Raw genomic sequence first — 17,463 nt, 5'->3', positions numbered from 1 at the left:
AACAATGACCTAATATGCATAAAATCATCTTCATTCCTATAGTAAGAGATGACACACTGTGCAAACCAACCTTCTGACTCTGAATCATATAAACTTACCTCACTTTACAGCAGTGCAAACTCCTCTCCTTCCATGCTCGCTCTTATTTCCCTGCGAATACTCACACCCACATATGACTGTTCCCTTTTTAACTCTGTAATCATACACTCGTAGGTGACAAAACATCCTGTAGAGAGTACTTATCAGCAGTTCAGCCACTTCAAACTCATTTAATGCATTTATCCTGTTTCATTTTAATGGGCATAATGTGGCATCACCCTGTGAACTTTAACATGAGCTCACTGGCTTACTTTCCATGATCCCAGACTGTTATGTAACACACCACTAGACTGCCTGACTCTGTTGCCACCCGCCTGCTGCTCTGCTCCTTTAAGAAATATGATCTGTTAGTAACATTCACCAGCGACATGTCTTAAGCCTCATTTGTTGTGAATTAATTTTGCATAAATCAAACATGTAGGTTTTGATCGGTTTGTTACAAGAAGAAAACAATGGCCTGGACACAATACTTAAAGATAAGTAGGAGGAGGTTCAGTTCTGTTTTTATTCTCCTTTAAATGACAACGGTGATGGCCAACAAGTTGGAATAAATCTTCAAGCCAAATGTCTTTTGTTATGAGTTTATATACAGTGTATTAGATAATAAAATAAGCAATTAAATATTGAAAATAAATACTATATTTATACCCTATATGTTATTATTCACAATGGTAAATAGTTCTTCAGACTCTGGTTTATAAGGCAAACAATTTGTGTTAAAGTGTAATGTGCATCGTCTTGAACAATATAGTTTACTACTCATTTACAGTATCAATCCAGGTCAAAATATTTCAACAAAGTAACATAAATGTTTTTAATGAATATTCACACAAGGATGTATTTACAAAGCTCGTGGACATGCTTGACAATACTGGATTTTTGAATATGAAACAAAGAGAAATATGACACAGTACTTTGATATTTACAATATTGCACAACTATATTGCTGCTGTACCCAAAAGTAAAACCATAAAATACAAATATGGAATTTAAAGATTCACCAACATCAAACACATTCTGACAGCAAGTCATTTTATACAGGAGTTCTCTATACTGATAAGAGTGGAGTGTAAAGCAAGGAAAGAGAGAGATGGAGCTTGAGGGAGATAATAAAGAGACAGAGGCATGTCAGAGAAGAGGACACAACCTCCGTTTGAGTGTCAGCTGCTCATCAAGCCTGAGCAGGAATGACAGGAAATTACGGTTGGGGTAAATAGCTCGTTTTTGGACGACTCGCCTCAGAGCATCTCTCAGAGAGAGTCGCTGCCGCAGCATCAAGTAGACCAAGACCAGAGTGGCCGATCGACTCACACCCATGATGCAATGCACCAGCACTTTACCTGGGGGGCAAGATGGAGGAAAAAATGAGAAAATGTAAGGTCAAAAGCATAAATGTTGGACAGGACATGACCATATTCACACGGCAGCTATTTTCATCTGACGTCGCGCTGAAATGTTATTATAATGTTGTACTGCTGTATTCTAGGTCGCAAGATATCGGCCTATAGACGTGGAGAATCTGACAAATGGATGGTGAAAATCAGGGGGGGCATAAGGCCATATTTAAAGTTAAAACAACATATTAAGTATAACTTATTTTGTGTATTGTCTTGTCTTTCTATCTGGACCTCGAGTCTGTAATAACGTTTGAATTGAATGACTCATTAGTAAACAGCTAGCATTAGCAATCAACCATCTCCTAGCTAACATTATCATTTGATAGTATTATATTACCTGTGAGGAAAGGCCTACTTTTTTTGCTAATGGTAATGTTTTCTAGGAATTAACACCTCTCCATTTACCTGGCTTTTTGAAAAGCTTACATGTTAGCTTAGCCTACCTAGTTAGCAAGCTTACCTAACAGAAGCTAACGGTATTGTTAGCTAGGAATAACTGTCTCTGCTTATCTAACTGTTAAGAAAGCTTTCATGTTAGCATAGTCTACCTAGTTAGCAGTCTTACACCATTAAAGCTGAGGGTAATGATAGCTAGAAATTGTATTGGAATTGTATTCTTGTATCGTGTCACACTATCAAATGGTAATGTTAGCTAGGAAGTGTTTTTTTGCTAATGGTAATGTTAGCTAGGAAGTAGCCTAGTTAGCAAGCTTTCAAGAGATGGTAATCTTAGCTAGTAATTTATTCCTTTCCTACTGTATTGTGTCACACTTTCAAAATGGTAATGTTAGCTAGGAAGTAACGCTGAGGAAGTGGTTGAATGCTAACATTATCGTTGTCTGGCGGTAAAAATGTTGTTTTAACTTGAAATATGGCACAACGTTCCTCCACATTTTTAATATCAAATGCTTTTTGAGTGAGTTGAATGAGTTTTCAGATACCCTACATTAAAAAAGTTTGCAACCTGGAACACATCAGTACCACACTATAACAGCAGTTGAGCTTCCCACCCTGTGACATCAGAGGAAAATGGCTGCCGTGTGTGTCTCATTCAAATACTCTACCGTCTTTGTTCCTCAGGGCTTTGTGTATGAAGTCAGCTGCAGGTTTGAAGTACTGACTGAGGTCAAAGTGGTCTGAATCCTCTGCTGGGATGCCAAAGTAAACGCAGGTGTTCCCGTAAAAACTTTGATCCCCGATGCTGCCTTGCTTTGAGTGCGCTGCGTTCAGGACATGATTGATGCCAAGCTTATGTAATGTCTTTCTATTCTGTGCTACAGCCCTGGAAAACACACAAGAAGAGACAGTAAATGAAGAAGAAACGGGTGAGACAGTTGCACGATGCACTTATGCAGGTTTTGTACCTAAACAGGCTGATCAATTCATTGTCCATAAAGCTTATGAAGGTGCAACAAACATGAGAAACTCACACATTTCCTATGTACAGGTTGGGCCAGACTTCATCCACTGGTGTGAGCTCCAGTGTGCAAGAATCCAAGATGAGCTCTAGTTCTTTGATGAGCACCAGGTTCAGTGGCTGCTTGCTTCCTGACATTCTGCTGGACACAGAGCTTCTCATACACTGCTCCTGTCCACCGTCCCCTCACCACCACAGCTCACTGATGGACATGAGCAGGTGGTTGTTTGAATGCCGTTTGGCTCCCAAATTAGCTCTCTGTGTTCAGTGAGTCCTCTGTGACTGGATGTGGAGTTATTTAATATTGTTGTTGTATTGATTGGTTTGTTTAATGATGACAAAGGTCCCGGGGGGTATGAGACGGGGACGAGTGTCTGTCCCCACTGAGGTCACATGAGGAGAGAGCGAGGGAGGGGAGGGGTGGACACAGTTCAACTTTGTACATACAGTGAAATGGTGCTAATGGTGACAGCCTTGCTCTGGGGTAATGAGGACAGTGACTTCTGCAGACTAAGGGAGAGTTTTATTGCTTTTCCCACTGCAGGAACTTTCCCCAGAGACCATGTTTGAAGGTATTCTGTGAGTCTCACTTGCAGGTGCCAGGGTCTAAATAAGGGATTTTATTTTACCTCTTCTCTTTAGGGGAGTGCTTTCCAAAAATACAGGGACTTTCAGGGGGAATCTTGCAGCGTTAAACATCCTTGAATAGTCCTGCAGTATTTAGAAGACCAGCTAGGCAGCAAGTGTTTTGATCATCTGGATGTGTTGCAGAGCTACTGTCCGACTTTCCTTCGAACACAGACAAAAAACACATTTATATCTGTGTAGATAAATAACTAGTTTCAGACAAAATGTGTTCAAAGTGGCTGTTCTTGTAAATTTGCAAACACTATAAGAACTCCCTCCCAATATTTCTTAAATTACAACAAAGATCGGACAAACAGAAATGTTGCTTTATTAATTCACTTGTAATGTTGAAAGTATGTTGGAGTTCTAAGTACTTAAGTGTCAGCTTTCTTGATGTAAAATAGACCTAGCTAGCTTGTTATGTAATCAGGTTAGTAATATCAGTCATCAAACACAGGTCAGATGAAGCACACACTTTACTTTAAAGAAATAATCTCAAAGATTTTCATTTAAATCTCTGTTGAGTCTCTATCGATCCCAGAATGAGGTAACACAATGGTGATTGAGCCTATGGCCCACTGATGAAAGCCTTTGCATTTGCAGTATTACAGACTGGGTGTCTGGCGACTTTCGCAGAAACAAATCACAAGCGGCGCCCAGTTAGTGACGCGTTTTCCATCAGCCAGCAGTGGTTGGTCTGCCAGAGAGGGTAGGCGGAGCTAAGCGGCTGCTTTTCCGGTCTCTGCAAGTGTTGCGAGTAAACAGTAATCTACTATGGCTGAACAAACAAAGAAAAGGTCGATGACTACAGATACAACTTCATAAATAAGTGAAAATCCAAAGAAAAAAAAAACGTATTTGACGCTCAGATGAAGGCAAACAGACTTGTAATGCTGGTGGTACTAAGGAGTTAAAAAATAGAGTTCTGCAGCTGTGGCTATTTTTACTCCTTCAAATAGATAGCATGGGGGGTATAGCCTGTGTGTAGACTTGAGTAAAACAATATGGCTTTTTCACACCTCAACATACTAATTGGCCTAATCTTCACCTGTCTTTAGACCTCAGTAAAAAAATAGCAGACAACAACAGCTTGAAGGAACCTTGTAGTAGCTAATGGGACTAAAAGTTCTTGCTATTTTTGGTGCAAACACAGCTTTAGCATTTACTAGAGTTGTTGCTTGAGTTATTTTATTTTGTCTCATTTGACCGATCATCTTGCAATTTTTTGTCCAGGGCTATAAGCTGTCGCTGGAAGCCTCTGTTTGGGAAAATCCAGCGTTTCTGCTGCACACAGCGTGCAGACGACAGAAGACTGAGGTGGTGATGGATCATCAGATAGGCTAGGACCAACGCAGCCGAGCGACTCACACCCACAGCACAGTGCACAAACACCTTTCCTGGAAATCACAACAAAGACACTGAAAATAAAATGTGTTTCTATTTTTAGTGATATGTGTGGCAGCTGATGGTACCTCCTGATGTCAGAGCCTGGTGAATGAACTCAGCAGCAGGGTAGAAAAAAGGTGAAAGGTCAAATGTTGGCAGGTCGTTGGCTGGGACTCCGAGGTATTTCACTGTGGTTCCATAAAAATCGTCGCTGCCCTTGCAGCACAGTTTCCCATGAGCTGCATTCAGCACATGAGTGATGCCCAGCTGCCAGAGCCCCAGCTTATCATGAGACATGAACCTGACACAAATACAATGTATTATTTATGTATTTCAGACACATACAAACAAGGCACAGGGTACGTACTCACATGTCTCCCAGATACAGGTTCTGCCACACCTCATCTGCGTGGCGACAGGAGCGTGGGGCTGAATATAAAACCTCCTCCAGCTCCTGCAGAGACGGGGTCTTCCCTTTTGAATCCTCTGCAGCACATTTGCACTTTTCCTCCTCTTCTGGGTCTGTTTTGCTGGCATTTCTCGACTCAGATTCTTGTTCATCACACCTTTCCTCAGAGGCAGCACCTTGGATTGGTTTTCTGTCAGTCATTTGAAAGTTTAGAAGTTGTAAATGATTCTGTTTATTCCCTAAAACTGTATCATGCTGCTGTCCGTCGCCTTTGGCTTCTGACTGTTTTTGACTGTCATCAACAGGTGGTGCGGTTTGGCTTCAGACTCTGAGCCAAACTCTAACTCATGGAAATGTGTTTACAACAACATGTCTGTTCTTGTTTTGTCAAATTACAACCAAAAAGTCCATGAAATCGACCTTTCTTGGGGAGATATACAGAAACAAAAACCGTGTTTCAACCAAAAGTACCTGGAACTTTTTGTCCAAGGTGTTCCTTTTCAAGGAACTTTTGTCTGTTTTTCCTCCTAGGTCTATAACCCGTGAAGATTAGTCTGTTGACATGTGAAAAAGCCATAACTGCTTTAAATGTTCAGTTCTTAAAGGCGCACACAAAAGTCCATGTACTAGAGCAGGGCCCTTTTATGGGGTAACATAAATATTAGTCTGGGGGTGGCAGTTTAGCTCAGCTGTTAAAGTGTGCCCCCCGTGTTTTGAGGCACAGTCCTGCCGTCCTGGGTTCAACTCCAACCTTCATCCCTTTGCTGCAGGCCATCCCCACTCTCTCCTCCCTCATTTTCGAGTCTATCCACTGTTGGCAAAGGCCAAAAAAAACAAGATATATTAGTCTGCCGACAGGTGAAAAAAAGACCCAAAAAAGACTTAGTGCTAAAAGACCCACCCAAAAGTCTCTGTACTAACCGTAAACCGCTAGGAGTTCCCAAAGTTCCTAGGACTTTATTTAGACCCTGGTCCCTGCAGTGGAAACCCATTGAATTCCTCCAAAAGTCCCTGTGCAAAGTTTCTGCAGTGGAAACGCAGCTATAACCTTTACAGATTCCAGTTTGTCCCTTATGTGGCCAGCAGATGTCAGTGTGTTTAAACTAGCAGCCCTGAATGAGTCCAGCAGCTCCTCTTTACTGCTGTTGTTCAGTATTGTCTCTTCCTGTTTGGTTGCCTAGTTTTCAGAAACATGTTGGTCAAGAAATACTCCTACGAGACTGCTCACCCACTCCCTCTGACAGCTCAGTGACAGGGGATTTCTGGTAAGAGACATCAACTGTTTTCTATCATCTTTTGAAGATAGTTTGAAACCACTAAATGTACTTCCTGTGACTTTGTTTGGCCTTATTTGAACATGAACTCTTCAACTTTGTGTTTATGTCAAGAAATAACTGTTTCAACTCTTTCAAAACGTCACGAAAACTCAATTTAACCCCTCAGAGTTTATCTCAGGCTAAAATGTGACGTTTCATTGTTTGTGGTGGACAGACTATGAGCCCTTTGTTAAACAGTATCTCTCACACACACTGCAGGTCTTTCTCTCACACACACTGTGTGTCAGAGCTCACTGTGACTCACTGTAAGCCGGCCAACCAAGCTGACCGAGCACTTATGAATCCCCAAGTAAAGCTACTGCACGATGATGCCAGTAAAATCTAGAGGCTAGTTAAAAATAACTTATTTCTCTCTGAGGGGACGCAGCAGCAGGTGAGTAACTTTAACTTTCAGACATGAAATATTGACGAGCTGAATGTTAAACTTATTGGTCTTTATGGATCCTTCACTGGCTGCTAGGCACGAAAGTGTTATTGATGTTATTAAACAAACTTTAGTTGGTAAGATGTTTTCACTTTTCACTTCCTTCCTTAGCTCTCACTGGGATACATTCAAGCAACATCACTAATGCTACCTTTAGGATCAGAATGTTGTGTTTAGGTTATATTATACTGTAGTTTTACATCAATTGTCAGCACTTGAGTCCCTTATAGAAACACACTTTAATGAACAGGCTTTTAAATGAATCTCCTTCGTCTTTCTTCTATTATCCTTTCCCTTATTTTTTAAAGTGTTCTATCCCACACCTGTATTTATAGTTTAGCTCTGTTCCTTATTTGTATGTCTGACTTTTAATTGCACTTGCTCACCTCATACATTAGCCATCGTTTCATCCTTGCAAATCAGTAAATCATTTATATATCAAGCTTAATCCAAGAGGCAGAAAGTTGTAGACGTTTCACCTCTCATCCGAAAGACTTATTAAGGATTAAACTTCATATTACCATGATCTGAATGTCTGAAGACCTTCACAGACATTCATTTATTTAGAATTTAAAGAGTAAATTAATTCAATTTTTTTTAAATTAATCAATGTTGGTCCTTTCTTAACTTATCAGTGAAATCTCATCTAATTTTCTGCTCCAGGTTATTTTGTTGGACCAACAGTCCAACGTAGAAAAATACACAGTTTACTTTATTACAAGATGACAAATAGAAACATTGGAAATGCTGAAACAATCAGATGTTTAGATTTCTTTGCAGAATCAATTAAGAAAGTACTTGCAGATTATCATTTCGTCCATTTACAAACTGATTAATCAACTTGTTATTTCTGCTCTAGAGAGGATGCACTGATTTTCTTGTTCATAACAATAATCATGTCATTGATTTAATAGTGGCAGATTAGTTTATGTTTAAATACAAACTAGTTGCAACCCTTTAATTATAGTTGTAGTTCCCAGATTCCATTAAGTAATCACAGAGATTTAATACCAGTGCTAAATACTAACCTGCTCCTAAAATACTGTCTCCTTTATGTTTAAGAATTTATCGTTTTCACATCACTTAATACGTCTCGTTCCTCCCTGAAAACCTGCTGCTGTGCTGTCATTACTGATAACCGAAAAACCGCCGACGTGTAATTTTCAGTCTGTATCTGCCGTCCAATCAGCTTCTATCGCTCACGTTCAGCAGTTTACAGTCTTACAAGTGCGTTTGAGGGTTACAGACCTTTGGAGCAGCGAGGAGCACAGGGCGAGCTGCCCCGTGGTGAGCTTATCTGAGGGTCAAAGGTCAAAGATGAGACAAAAAACAACAGAGTGAGGAAATGAGTGCCATCAGTAGCTGAGTCTGTCTGTGGGAGAGGAGCTTACTGCTTGTGTTGTGTAAACCTGGGAGAGTTGGTGACTCACTATTTCTGTGTTGTTTTTTAAATTATGAAATGACGCAAATGCAGCAGAGAGGACGGTCCCACTCCTTCAGGTTAAACTCTTGTTTGTTTGACACAAGAACAGAGGCCTGGTTCACATGGATCAGCGATGAGTCAGTGCTTACTTACACTATAATCCACTGCTCTGCTGTTCCGTCACAGACATGAACACAGTTAATGTAATAGCACTAAGTATCCTGCAGTGTGTAGTGTTGGCTCATGTTTGATAACAGCAGATTACCTCCACATTGGCCTGCATCCTTGTGAGTGTAACATTTCTGCTATACGCCTGCCTTCCGAGTACATATGTGACAGTTTTTGTTTTTGTCATTCAAAAAGGTGCATTTTGTTGTGGCGTCACCTCCTGAAAAAGGAGGATTTACTTTGAGTTGTGTTGTATCATTTAGGACAGAAAGAAATCATTATTTTCATTATTTATTTTGAAAAATTCAGTCACAGTCACAGAATCTCAGGTGATGTCTTGAAAAAAAAAAAAAAAAAAAAAAAAAAAATATATATATATATATATATATTTTTTTTTTTTAAACATTATTTTTTTGGCTTCTGCCTTTATTTCACAGGACAGCTGAAGATAGACAGGAAATGTAGGGAATAGAGAGTGGGGGGATGACATGCACCAAATGATCGGCAGACCAGGAGTCGAATCTGCGATCAGTGTGATGTGGACTGTGGCCTCTGTACATGGGGCGCCCGCTCTACCAACTGAGCTAAACCAGTGCCCTGAAAATAAACATTTTGTTTGACTGTCCAAGCCCAAAGAAATTCACTTTACATTGATATAAAGTAGCTTAGCATAATTTACAGATTAAAAAACACAAAGAAAAAACTGTGTGAAACCTGGTGTTTACAGCAGCCTGCAGACTGAGATGAGAAGCCTGGGGGATTACTCCAACATGCTTTTACCTACAGATCTGAAACCTCACCCACATTTAGTCTGGACATACAACATTGTAACATTATATATATGTCTTAAAATGTGAAACAGCATCAAGTCTTGAAGTCTTGAAAAATGACTTAAAAGTCCTGTGAGGAGAGAACTCTGATTACTCTTTATGACCTACAAAAGCAAAGCAGAACATCAGCGACAAGATTGGTTATTTCTATGTAGTTATTTTTAATTCCTTAAACTGCTGACGGGGGGATAGGTGTCAGACGAAGCGATTAACTGCACGCTGCCTTTGTTTGCGTTTTCCAGGGCAAAAATTTACTGTTAAAGGAAGCAGGATGAGATTTTTAAACCACCACTGAAGCATGTACTGTCTTATCGAATAAAGGCAAAAGGCCCAAAAAAATCGTCTTAGTTGGGTAGTTGATTTCTTGATCACTTGACTGACAATTATTTGCCAAAGATTTTTCTAATCTTTAATCGTTTGAGTCTTTTTTTTTGCTAGAAAAGTTGTTGTTCCTGCTCCTCCATTGTGATGCTTTTCTGTTTTTCTCCTTATATATCACTGTAATCAGAATCTTTAGGTCTTTAGCCCGTCGATCAAGTTAATCCAGTACATTGAAAAAGTCACCTTGAACTCTTGTAATGGACATGTTTTGCTATTTTCTCACATTTTTCTCTGACATTTAAAGTTAAAAAACAAATAAATGAATTAAGAGAAAATCATCGGCAAATACATAATATAATTGCTTTCCGTTGCCTTTGTCCATATTTTTAAGTGGTTGTGATCAATGGCATGAAAATTAATCAGCCATCAGTGATTGAGTTTCAGGCAGTTTTGTATTCAAACAAAAGGACTGAGAGTGACAAAGACAGTGATGGCATTAAGAAGTAAAAACACAAAAGATAAGCAGTTCTCAATGATCAAAACTTAGTTCTCAGTTATATTCAGCCAACATGACCTAACCTTGTGTGTACCTGTGTGTGTCTGCAGTGGCATGGCCCCGTCAGAGGACAGTGTGAGCACCTGGAGCTGTAAGCAGGTGGCCCGCTGGCTGCAGGAGGAAGGATTCGGGGAGTATGTGGAGTTATTGTGCACGCAGCACCGCCTGGACGGCCTCTCCCTGCTGGCTCTGACTGAGCCCGACCTGCGCGGACCCCCTCTGGGCCTCACCGTGCTGGGAGACATCAAGAGGCTGAACATCGCCCTCAGACGGCTCCAGAGACAGAACCACAACCAGCTAGAGGAGCTCGGTCTCCGGCCTGCAGACACTCTCCCTCCTCGGCTCTTGTTGGAGGCCGCGGGGGTCGAGTGGAGCTGTGACAGAGCTGAGAGGAGGTACAATGGAGGGGATCGAACATGTAACGGGACTGAGCTTCGGTTGAGGAACGGTGACAGATCTGGATACAATTCAGGAGCAGCGATTTGTCACACACACTCCAACGGAAGGTGTAGACAGCACCTGGCAGGTAGATTGGACCCAGAGGTGTGGAAGACGGTCATGAGTGCCTTTTATGTCTTTTTAGTGTTTGGATTCACATCTTTCGTCATGGTCATCGTACACGAGCGAGTCCCGGACACGAGGACTTACCCACCACTGCCTGACATATTCCTTGACAGGTATAAGTCCATAGTTCATGTACACCTTCTCCTGTGCTCATATCTAATCTACATGCTGACACACGTGTTCTTGTTCTCTCTGACAGTGTTCCCAGAATCCCCTGGGCCTTTGCCATGGCTGAAGCCTGTGGTCTCATCCTGTGTTACATGTTTCTGTTGATTCTGCTCCTTCACAAACACAGGTAGCCCACAGATCCAGCTATTCAAATCACTATATTATAATTAAATGTGCAAATAGACGTCATCTTCTCTAAGGTAAAGTGCTTTGCATATACAGTACCAGTCAAACGTTTGGACACTTTTTCTGTGACACAAAAGTGTGTCCAAACTTTTGACTGGTAGTGTAAGTTTCACGCCCACTTTTCCACATTTTCCAGCGTCACTACATGGAATTTACATAGACTTATATAAACGTATTATCGTTTGATAAACAAACGAGAGCAATCCAAGATGCTTGTGCCAAAAATACAGCGCTCAGTGAGGAAACCCCTCCCATTGTGCCCTCATCCTCAGACTTATAATAAACATGACCTACCACATGGCCCCTAATGGCCCCCACAAGCCAGACGTGTAAATAATAACCCCCTTGATGTGCCTGCTCTCGTTGCCCATCAAGGGGGTTATTATATTACTTAATTATCGGTTATTATTTTATATATTTATCAAGTGGGCATCTCCCTTCGCCGGTGTTTCATTAAGGTAGGCCCACAACACCTCATCAGTTAGCTCCCCCTCCACGCTGGCTCTCACCACCCTTCACACCCACACGCAAAGCTTCTTTGTGCTGTCGTGTCCTTAGGTTTGTGCTGTCGTGTCCTTAGGTAGAAAACGCAGCAAATTTTTCCTTAGCTTTGGCCCCCAACAATTATTTCTCCTCATTCAAATCCTTGTTTTTAACTGCTTCGTCTGACATGTCCCTTAATGCTATACATTCCCAGTTCTCCCAGTAATGAGACAGTAGATTTGATGTACAAGTTCACCTAAAGACAACTTACATAGTTTACGGTTGCATCAGACCTCGGTGAAGAGTTTTACATCATAACACTCAAAGCTTTTCATATTTTTGTTTATAAATTGAGCTATTATGTGTTGGTCTATTACACACAACCCGCATTAAATCCATTTTAATCTGAAGTTGTAAACACAGAGACATTCAGGAGGGGGTGAATTCTTATACAATTGTGTCTGTTTGTGTCTGTTCCAGGTCAATTCTCTTCAGACGGTTGTGTTCTTTAATGGGGACTGTGTTTTTGCTCCGTTGTTGCACCATGTTTGTCACCTCTCTCTCTGTACCGGGGCAGCACCTCAAGTGTGCCAGCAAGGTGAGAAACACCCATATGAAAATGTGCACATTAAACCCCATAAAATGTTTTTTTTTCAGGCATGGAGTGGCTAGTTTTTATTGTTTCTTCGGCAGAGTCACAGTTTATTCTTGACTCAGTATTCACGCTGTGATAAATGCTGAACAGCTGGTATTCACAGCGTGACTGATAACGGTGTCTTATGTTCCCCAGACATACGGCGACACGTTGGGAAAGATTCAGAGGGCGCTCACAATCTGGAGCGGGTTTGGGATGACTCTGACAGGTGTCCAAACGTGTGGAGACTACATGTTCAGTGGACACACCGTCGTCATCACATTGCTCAACTTCTTTGTGACTGAGTGTAAGTATTTATTGTTTTGTTCGCCTTGAATCACACAATATATTAATTTTCCACTGTGTCCACAAGATTTATCCATGTCAAATATAAAAGTTTATTATCAATATACATTTTAAAAAGGATCCTGGAACAAGTTTTATTGCCCAACCCTACTCATGATTATCTATTGAAGCAGGACATCTCAGGCTTTGACTGCAAAACTTATTCTTGCTAGAAGCATCATCCACAGTTGGTTTTAGTATTTTCTACTTATTTATTGAGAATATAAAAAGTACAGACAATCTCTAGATTTATCCTGTAATGATTCCAGACACTCCACGGACCTGGAACATGATTCACACCATCTCCTGGGTGTTAAACCTCTTTGGGATATTCTTCATTCTGGCGGCTCACGAGCACTACTCCATCGACGTGTTCATCGCCTTCTACATCACCACCCGCCTTTTCCTCTACTACCACACCTTAGCCAACACTCGTGCCTACCAGCACAGTCGAAGGGCACGCATTTGGTTCCCCATGTTCTCTTTCTTTGAGTGTAATGTGAACGGGCCGGTCCCCAACCAGTATCACTGGCCCTTCAGCAAACCTGCCTTCATGAAAACTCTCATTGGATAGGAAAAGATCCGCAGCTGCAGTATGCATGGACTGTTAGATTAAAGCCCTTTTTACTTGAAATGCTGCCTTTTATCTTTGGTGGTTGTACGTTTATTATGTGGAGTTTCTCCTTGAATTATCTGTATTTTGTCAAGTATTTTTATGTTCAAAGGAATATTTTTACCATTCGGGAATTATCCAAAAGTTCCACTCTCATTTCTGTCTGTTGATTCTGACACGTTAGCTTAGCTTAGCCTAGCTGAGCTTAGCTGAGACTGAGGAAAGCTTGAAACAGCTTGCCTGGTTCAACCTTAAAGAAAAAAAATCCACCGACAACTACACGCACCTTTAAATGCTCATTAACCTAAGTGTAAAAACAACAATTTGTGATGATGACAAAAATACTACATAAACTCTGCCCCCGGCCAGCAACAGCCCAACAAATAACTATTACACTTCAGTATTTGTACAACTTACATTTTTACCAGCGAGTATACCTCAGAGGTGCAGATTGTTTTGCTTCCAGACAGCCAGGCTAGCTGTTTCCAGTCTTTATGCTAAGCTAAGCCAAGTAGCTGCAGGCGGTGGGGTAATATTTACTGTATATACATAACAGTGGTATAAATCATATGATCTAACTTTCTGCAAGAAAGCAAATGAGTGTATTTCTAAAGATGTTGAACAATTCCCGCCAAGTGAAACAAAGAAATGCGGTTTATTTTGAGGCCTTAGAGCTGCAGGTACACTGAATTTTCTAGGTGATTTATTTACCTTTTTAAAGAATTAATTTCTTCATTTATGTTCCACTTTAGGGATGTTTAAGTTTAATTATTGTTTTGGTTGTTAGCCACACTCATTTAATGTATTACAGCTGGTTAATGTTGCCTGGTTCTTTGGTGACTGTTCACATGTTGTTTTGCTGCAAAGAGATTGAACACGTTTGTTAACTGCTGCCGAAGCAGGATCTTTTTTTTTTTTTTTTATGCGCAACAGGAAAAGTACTTCCTGTTCTCTAATGAAAGAGCTCTGTTTCAGACGCTTGCTCTTTTTCCTTTTATTGGCACATCAGTTGATGTCTACAGCTTTGTTGTAAAGTTAAAAAAAAGTATTGTTTGATTATGTCTGTCTGTATTGTCGAAGTGTCTAGACTAAACCAAATATTTGAACATTTATTATAATGTTCAGCTTCGGCAATCAGCCTATGATTATTTCTTGATCCAAACTGATACTGTGTTATGTTTTTTATTTTATATAGATTTTTAATTATATTATAGTAATGACTGTAGAAATATATGAGGTTTGATTTTGTCTGTTGCACAGTAAAAAGGCTGCCTTTTTTTGTCATTACAGATGTAGAAAAATTGTTTAAAAAGTCAATTGTTTACGATGTTGATCCCAAACATATCTTTATTAATAATTGTTTACAATTTGTAGCTTTATTTGCAATGCAAGTAATCTATTTCTGCCTTTTGGCTCAGCAATAAAAGTTTACAGATAAGAAAACTGTTTGTATTTTTCAGTCTGTAATATTATTATATAAAATAAATGTATTACAGATTCTAAATTGTATTTTAAATCCAGCTTCCTTGCGTGACTCATTAAGAAGAACATACAGCATCCCGGATAGGTGAAAATATGATGTGTACTTCTAATATCCAATATCAACATAATCTACATAACTGCTGCTCTTCTCCACCTTAAAACAAATACCGGAAAATAACAGTTACATGACTGTTCAAATATGATCAATAATGTTAAGCAGGATGCACACCTTTATATAAAGTCTCCATCAGTGCGTTTTCACACATCATCTCGCTTTTGAACCGATCACATCACAGCATCACACCTGAAGATGGTACGTACTTTAAACTTTACAAATGCCTGTAACATTATTTTTTACAGTTTAGAAATGAATTATTATTATATTTCTTTTTTGTCTGTTTAGGTTTTTAAATGTTTGAGCTTCTTTTAACATACAAAAGATCCTAAACACAATAACTTGATTTAATTAGACTTGAAGTTTGTGCACTTCTGTCAGAGTGAACTATAATTTACGACAAACATTTTTTGCTTTATTCAATCTTAGAACTCGTGCATCAATTACACATTATCATTAAAACTGTATTCTTTAAATTTAAAGAAGTGGTGGTGATAATTCAGCTATTAAAAGAAGACGTGATTCATCAGTTAATAATGTCAATGTTGATTCTTTCACATAATGAATGAGATTGAAATACGAGTAATAAGTTGTGTATATATCTCTATAACTCTAAATAATACACATATATAGACATTTCATAATAAATGAACACATTTAAACTGTGTTTTTAACTTAAATGATTGCATTTTACAAAAGATGGATTAAAATATTTTGACATAAAAGCTGTATTAATCCAGGAGATAATTCTAGTGCCAGATTGTTACAGTACAAAATAACTCAAATATAAGTGAAATACAAAGTGTACTTTACACGGAGACAGTGCCTAACCTAATAACAATAGTACAACAATAGCTTCGTAAAAAAAAAAGGAATAGTGTGCTGGACAAAATGTATTTTGCATTGAATACATTTCTATCTTTAGTTTAATTCTTGATCATTTACAATAATGACAAACACCGATACATGCAAATAGCTTCACTGCTTAAACATATTGACACACAGTCTGTCATTTGTTCCTCCTTTAATTGTTTTGAAGTCCGTCTCACGGAAAAGAATCGGCCGTTGTTTATGTTGCCATTATGAGACAATAAAAAAATGTGCAAATTCAGGGGATTAAAGTTTTGTATTAGACTGCAGAGAGAATAAAAACAAGCGTTCTGTGTCTATTTCATCTTTCAGGCTTCTCTGCACGTGTTTGTTTTTCTGATGGGGCTGGTCGCCCTGGCTCACTCCGCCTGTGTGCACCAGATGTTGGCCCTCGATTTTGACCCTGAAACAATGCAGCTTGTGCCAGGTGAGTCGACATTCGTACAATTAGAAAAGAAGTACAGTAAAGAGCAGTGAGCGGCTGAGCTGCTGGAGTGGAAACTTTTCTCTGTTATGTTTGACAAAGTCTGACAAATTAGCATTCATCCATCTTAATTTGTCCATCAGTCATCATCCAGCTGTTTACTTTACACCTGCCAGCTGGCTCTTTAAAACCACACCTATGCACACATTAGGAGACAGCCACAGATGTATCTAAGCTTGATTAGAGGCTCCTCTGAACTCTGGTTTTCTTCTCCCAGAGGTAGAATGTAAGGATAAAGATGAAAAGTATCCAATTGGCTGCACATGGTGGAGGGACAACGCGCGGACAAGGTGCTCCTGCGACAAGCAAGGCCTGGAATGCTGTACCCAGTAAGATTTTCATGCTTTCATTTTTTACATTGCATCTTTTATTTTCACACAATCTTCTCTGAGGGACCGTATGAAAATTATTGAAGAAGGAAGGGGGGGACTGTTGTACATCACCTTTTTTATTATCAATTATAAGCATTATAATTATTTTCTTTTGACTTAGAAAGGAAACAGAGGCCCAGATATCTTAAAAATTACATCTCGTGTCGGTTTAAAGCTCCTGTGAGGAACTTTGTATTGATTTTGGCACCAGCAGTGGACAAAGCCGTATCTCTTATCTCTTTGCTGATTTTGTCCTGTACATGCTAGGGTGGTTTTGAACAAAAGAAACTCATCCTGCTTTCTTTAACAGTGATATGTATCTCTCACTTTACATTTTTGCCCTGGAAAATGTACACAAAGGCAGCATGCAGTTAATCACTTCGTCTGACACCTACCCCCCGCCAGCAGTTTCAAACATTAAAAATAACTTTATAGAAATAATCAATCTTGTCTCTGATGATCTGGTTAGCTTTTGTTGGTCATACAGAGTAATATATTCCAATTCCCCCGCTGCATCACCCACCATTATCAGAAGTGGTGCATAACTGCGAGCTAGCTCAGACAGTCAACTCGAGCTGTCACACACTCTTGACATGTCTCACCTCCACAATACCATTACAAACGCACCCTGCCGATTGGGCGGTCTATTTAAGCTGCAAAATTTCCCATCTCTCCCTCTACTCTGTCAATGCCACGACTGCCCTGCACCGGTGCTGCGATCAGTCTTTCAGCTCAGCATCCACCTCAGGGGCGT

The 17,463-nt window shown here is 39.9% G+C and overlaps 3 protein-coding genes across 3 annotated transcripts; 1 reads left to right on the top strand and 2 right to left on the bottom strand.

The window, feature by feature from the left end:
• Window positions 1-1,066: 1,066 nt before the first annotated feature.
• Window positions 1,067-3,091, bottom strand: LOC138588299 (dual specificity protein phosphatase 13A). Its single transcript, XM_069658332.1, has 3 exons — window positions 2,927-3,091; window positions 2,561-2,778; window positions 1,067-1,439 (listed from the first exon to the last, which is right to left on the bottom strand). Exons 1-3 carry the CDS (start codon window positions 3,073-3,075, stop codon window positions 1,228-1,230), a joined length of 579 nt encoding a protein of 192 aa, XP_069514433.1. The 5' UTR covers window positions 3,076-3,091; the 3' UTR covers window positions 1,067-1,227.
• A 1,637-nt stretch (window positions 3,092-4,728) lies between these two features.
• Window positions 4,729-5,536, bottom strand: LOC138588782 (dual specificity protein phosphatase 13A-like). The gene is made up of 3 exons (XM_069659034.1): window positions 5,298-5,536; window positions 5,013-5,227; window positions 4,729-4,937 (listed from the first exon to the last, which is right to left on the bottom strand). The coding sequence occupies exons 1-3, from the start codon at window positions 5,534-5,536 to the stop codon at window positions 4,729-4,731; spliced, it is 663 nt and encodes a 220-aa protein (XP_069515135.1).
• Window positions 5,537-6,521: 985 nt separating this feature from the next.
• On the top strand, window positions 6,522-14,031 carry LOC138588708 (sphingomyelin synthase-related protein 1-like). The gene is made up of 6 exons (XM_069658945.1): window positions 6,522-6,600; window positions 10,445-11,071; window positions 11,158-11,253; window positions 12,276-12,393; window positions 12,586-12,736; window positions 13,044-14,031. The coding sequence occupies exons 2-6, from the start codon at window positions 10,449-10,451 to the stop codon at window positions 13,346-13,348; spliced, it is 1,293 nt and encodes a 430-aa protein (XP_069515046.1). The 5' UTR covers window positions 6,522-6,600; window positions 10,445-10,448; the 3' UTR covers window positions 13,349-14,031.
• The last annotated feature ends 3,432 nt before the right edge of the window (window positions 14,032-17,463 follow it).

This window comes from Semicossyphus pulcher, unplaced genomic scaffold (assembly GCF_022749685.1).
Source record: "Semicossyphus pulcher isolate SPU_LCO1_2020_fin unplaced genomic scaffold, fSemPul1.0.p SCAF_12, whole genome shotgun sequence".
Lineage (NCBI taxonomy): Eukaryota > Metazoa > Chordata > Actinopteri > Labriformes > Labridae > Semicossyphus > Semicossyphus pulcher.
The sequence above is the reverse complement of the archived record's forward strand: the minus strand, read 5'-3'. Positions and strand labels throughout refer to the sequence as shown.

Bases quoted from the DNA above. Each gene is read 5' to 3' on its own strand.
- LOC138588299 (XM_069658332.1), bottom strand. From the start codon at position 3,075: ATGAGAAGCTCTGTGTCCAGCAGAATGTCAGGAAGCAAGCAGCCACTG. The intron at 2,779-2,926 runs GTGAGTTTCTCA...TGTGTTTTCCAG, and splicing joins AACCTGTACATAGGAAATGT to GGCTGTAGCACAGAATAGAA. The intron at 1,440-2,560 runs GTAGAGTATTTG...CTTGCCCCCCAG, and splicing joins AGCCCTGAGGAACAAAGACG to GTAAAGTGCTGGTGCATTGC.
- LOC138588782 (XM_069659034.1), bottom strand. From the start codon at position 5,536: ATGACTGACAGAAAACCAATCCAAGGTGCTGCCTCTGAGGAAAGGTGT. The intron at 5,228-5,297 runs GTGAGTACGTAC...TATTTGTGTCAG, and splicing joins AACCTGTATCTGGGAGACAT to GTTCATGTCTCATGATAAGC. The intron at 4,938-5,012 runs GTACCATCAGCT...TGTGATTTCCAG, and splicing joins CCAGGCTCTGACATCAGGAG to GAAAGGTGTTTGTGCACTGT.
- LOC138588708 (XM_069658945.1), top strand. From the start codon at position 10,449: ATGGCCCCGTCAGAGGACAGTGTGAGCACCTGGAGCTGTAAGCAGGTG. The intron at 11,072-11,157 runs GTATAAGTCCAT...TCTCTCTGACAG, and splicing joins CCTGACATATTCCTTGACAG to TGTTCCCAGAATCCCCTGGG. The intron at 12,394-12,585 runs GTGAGAAACACC...TATGTTCCCCAG, and splicing joins ACCTCAAGTGTGCCAGCAAG to ACATACGGCGACACGTTGGG.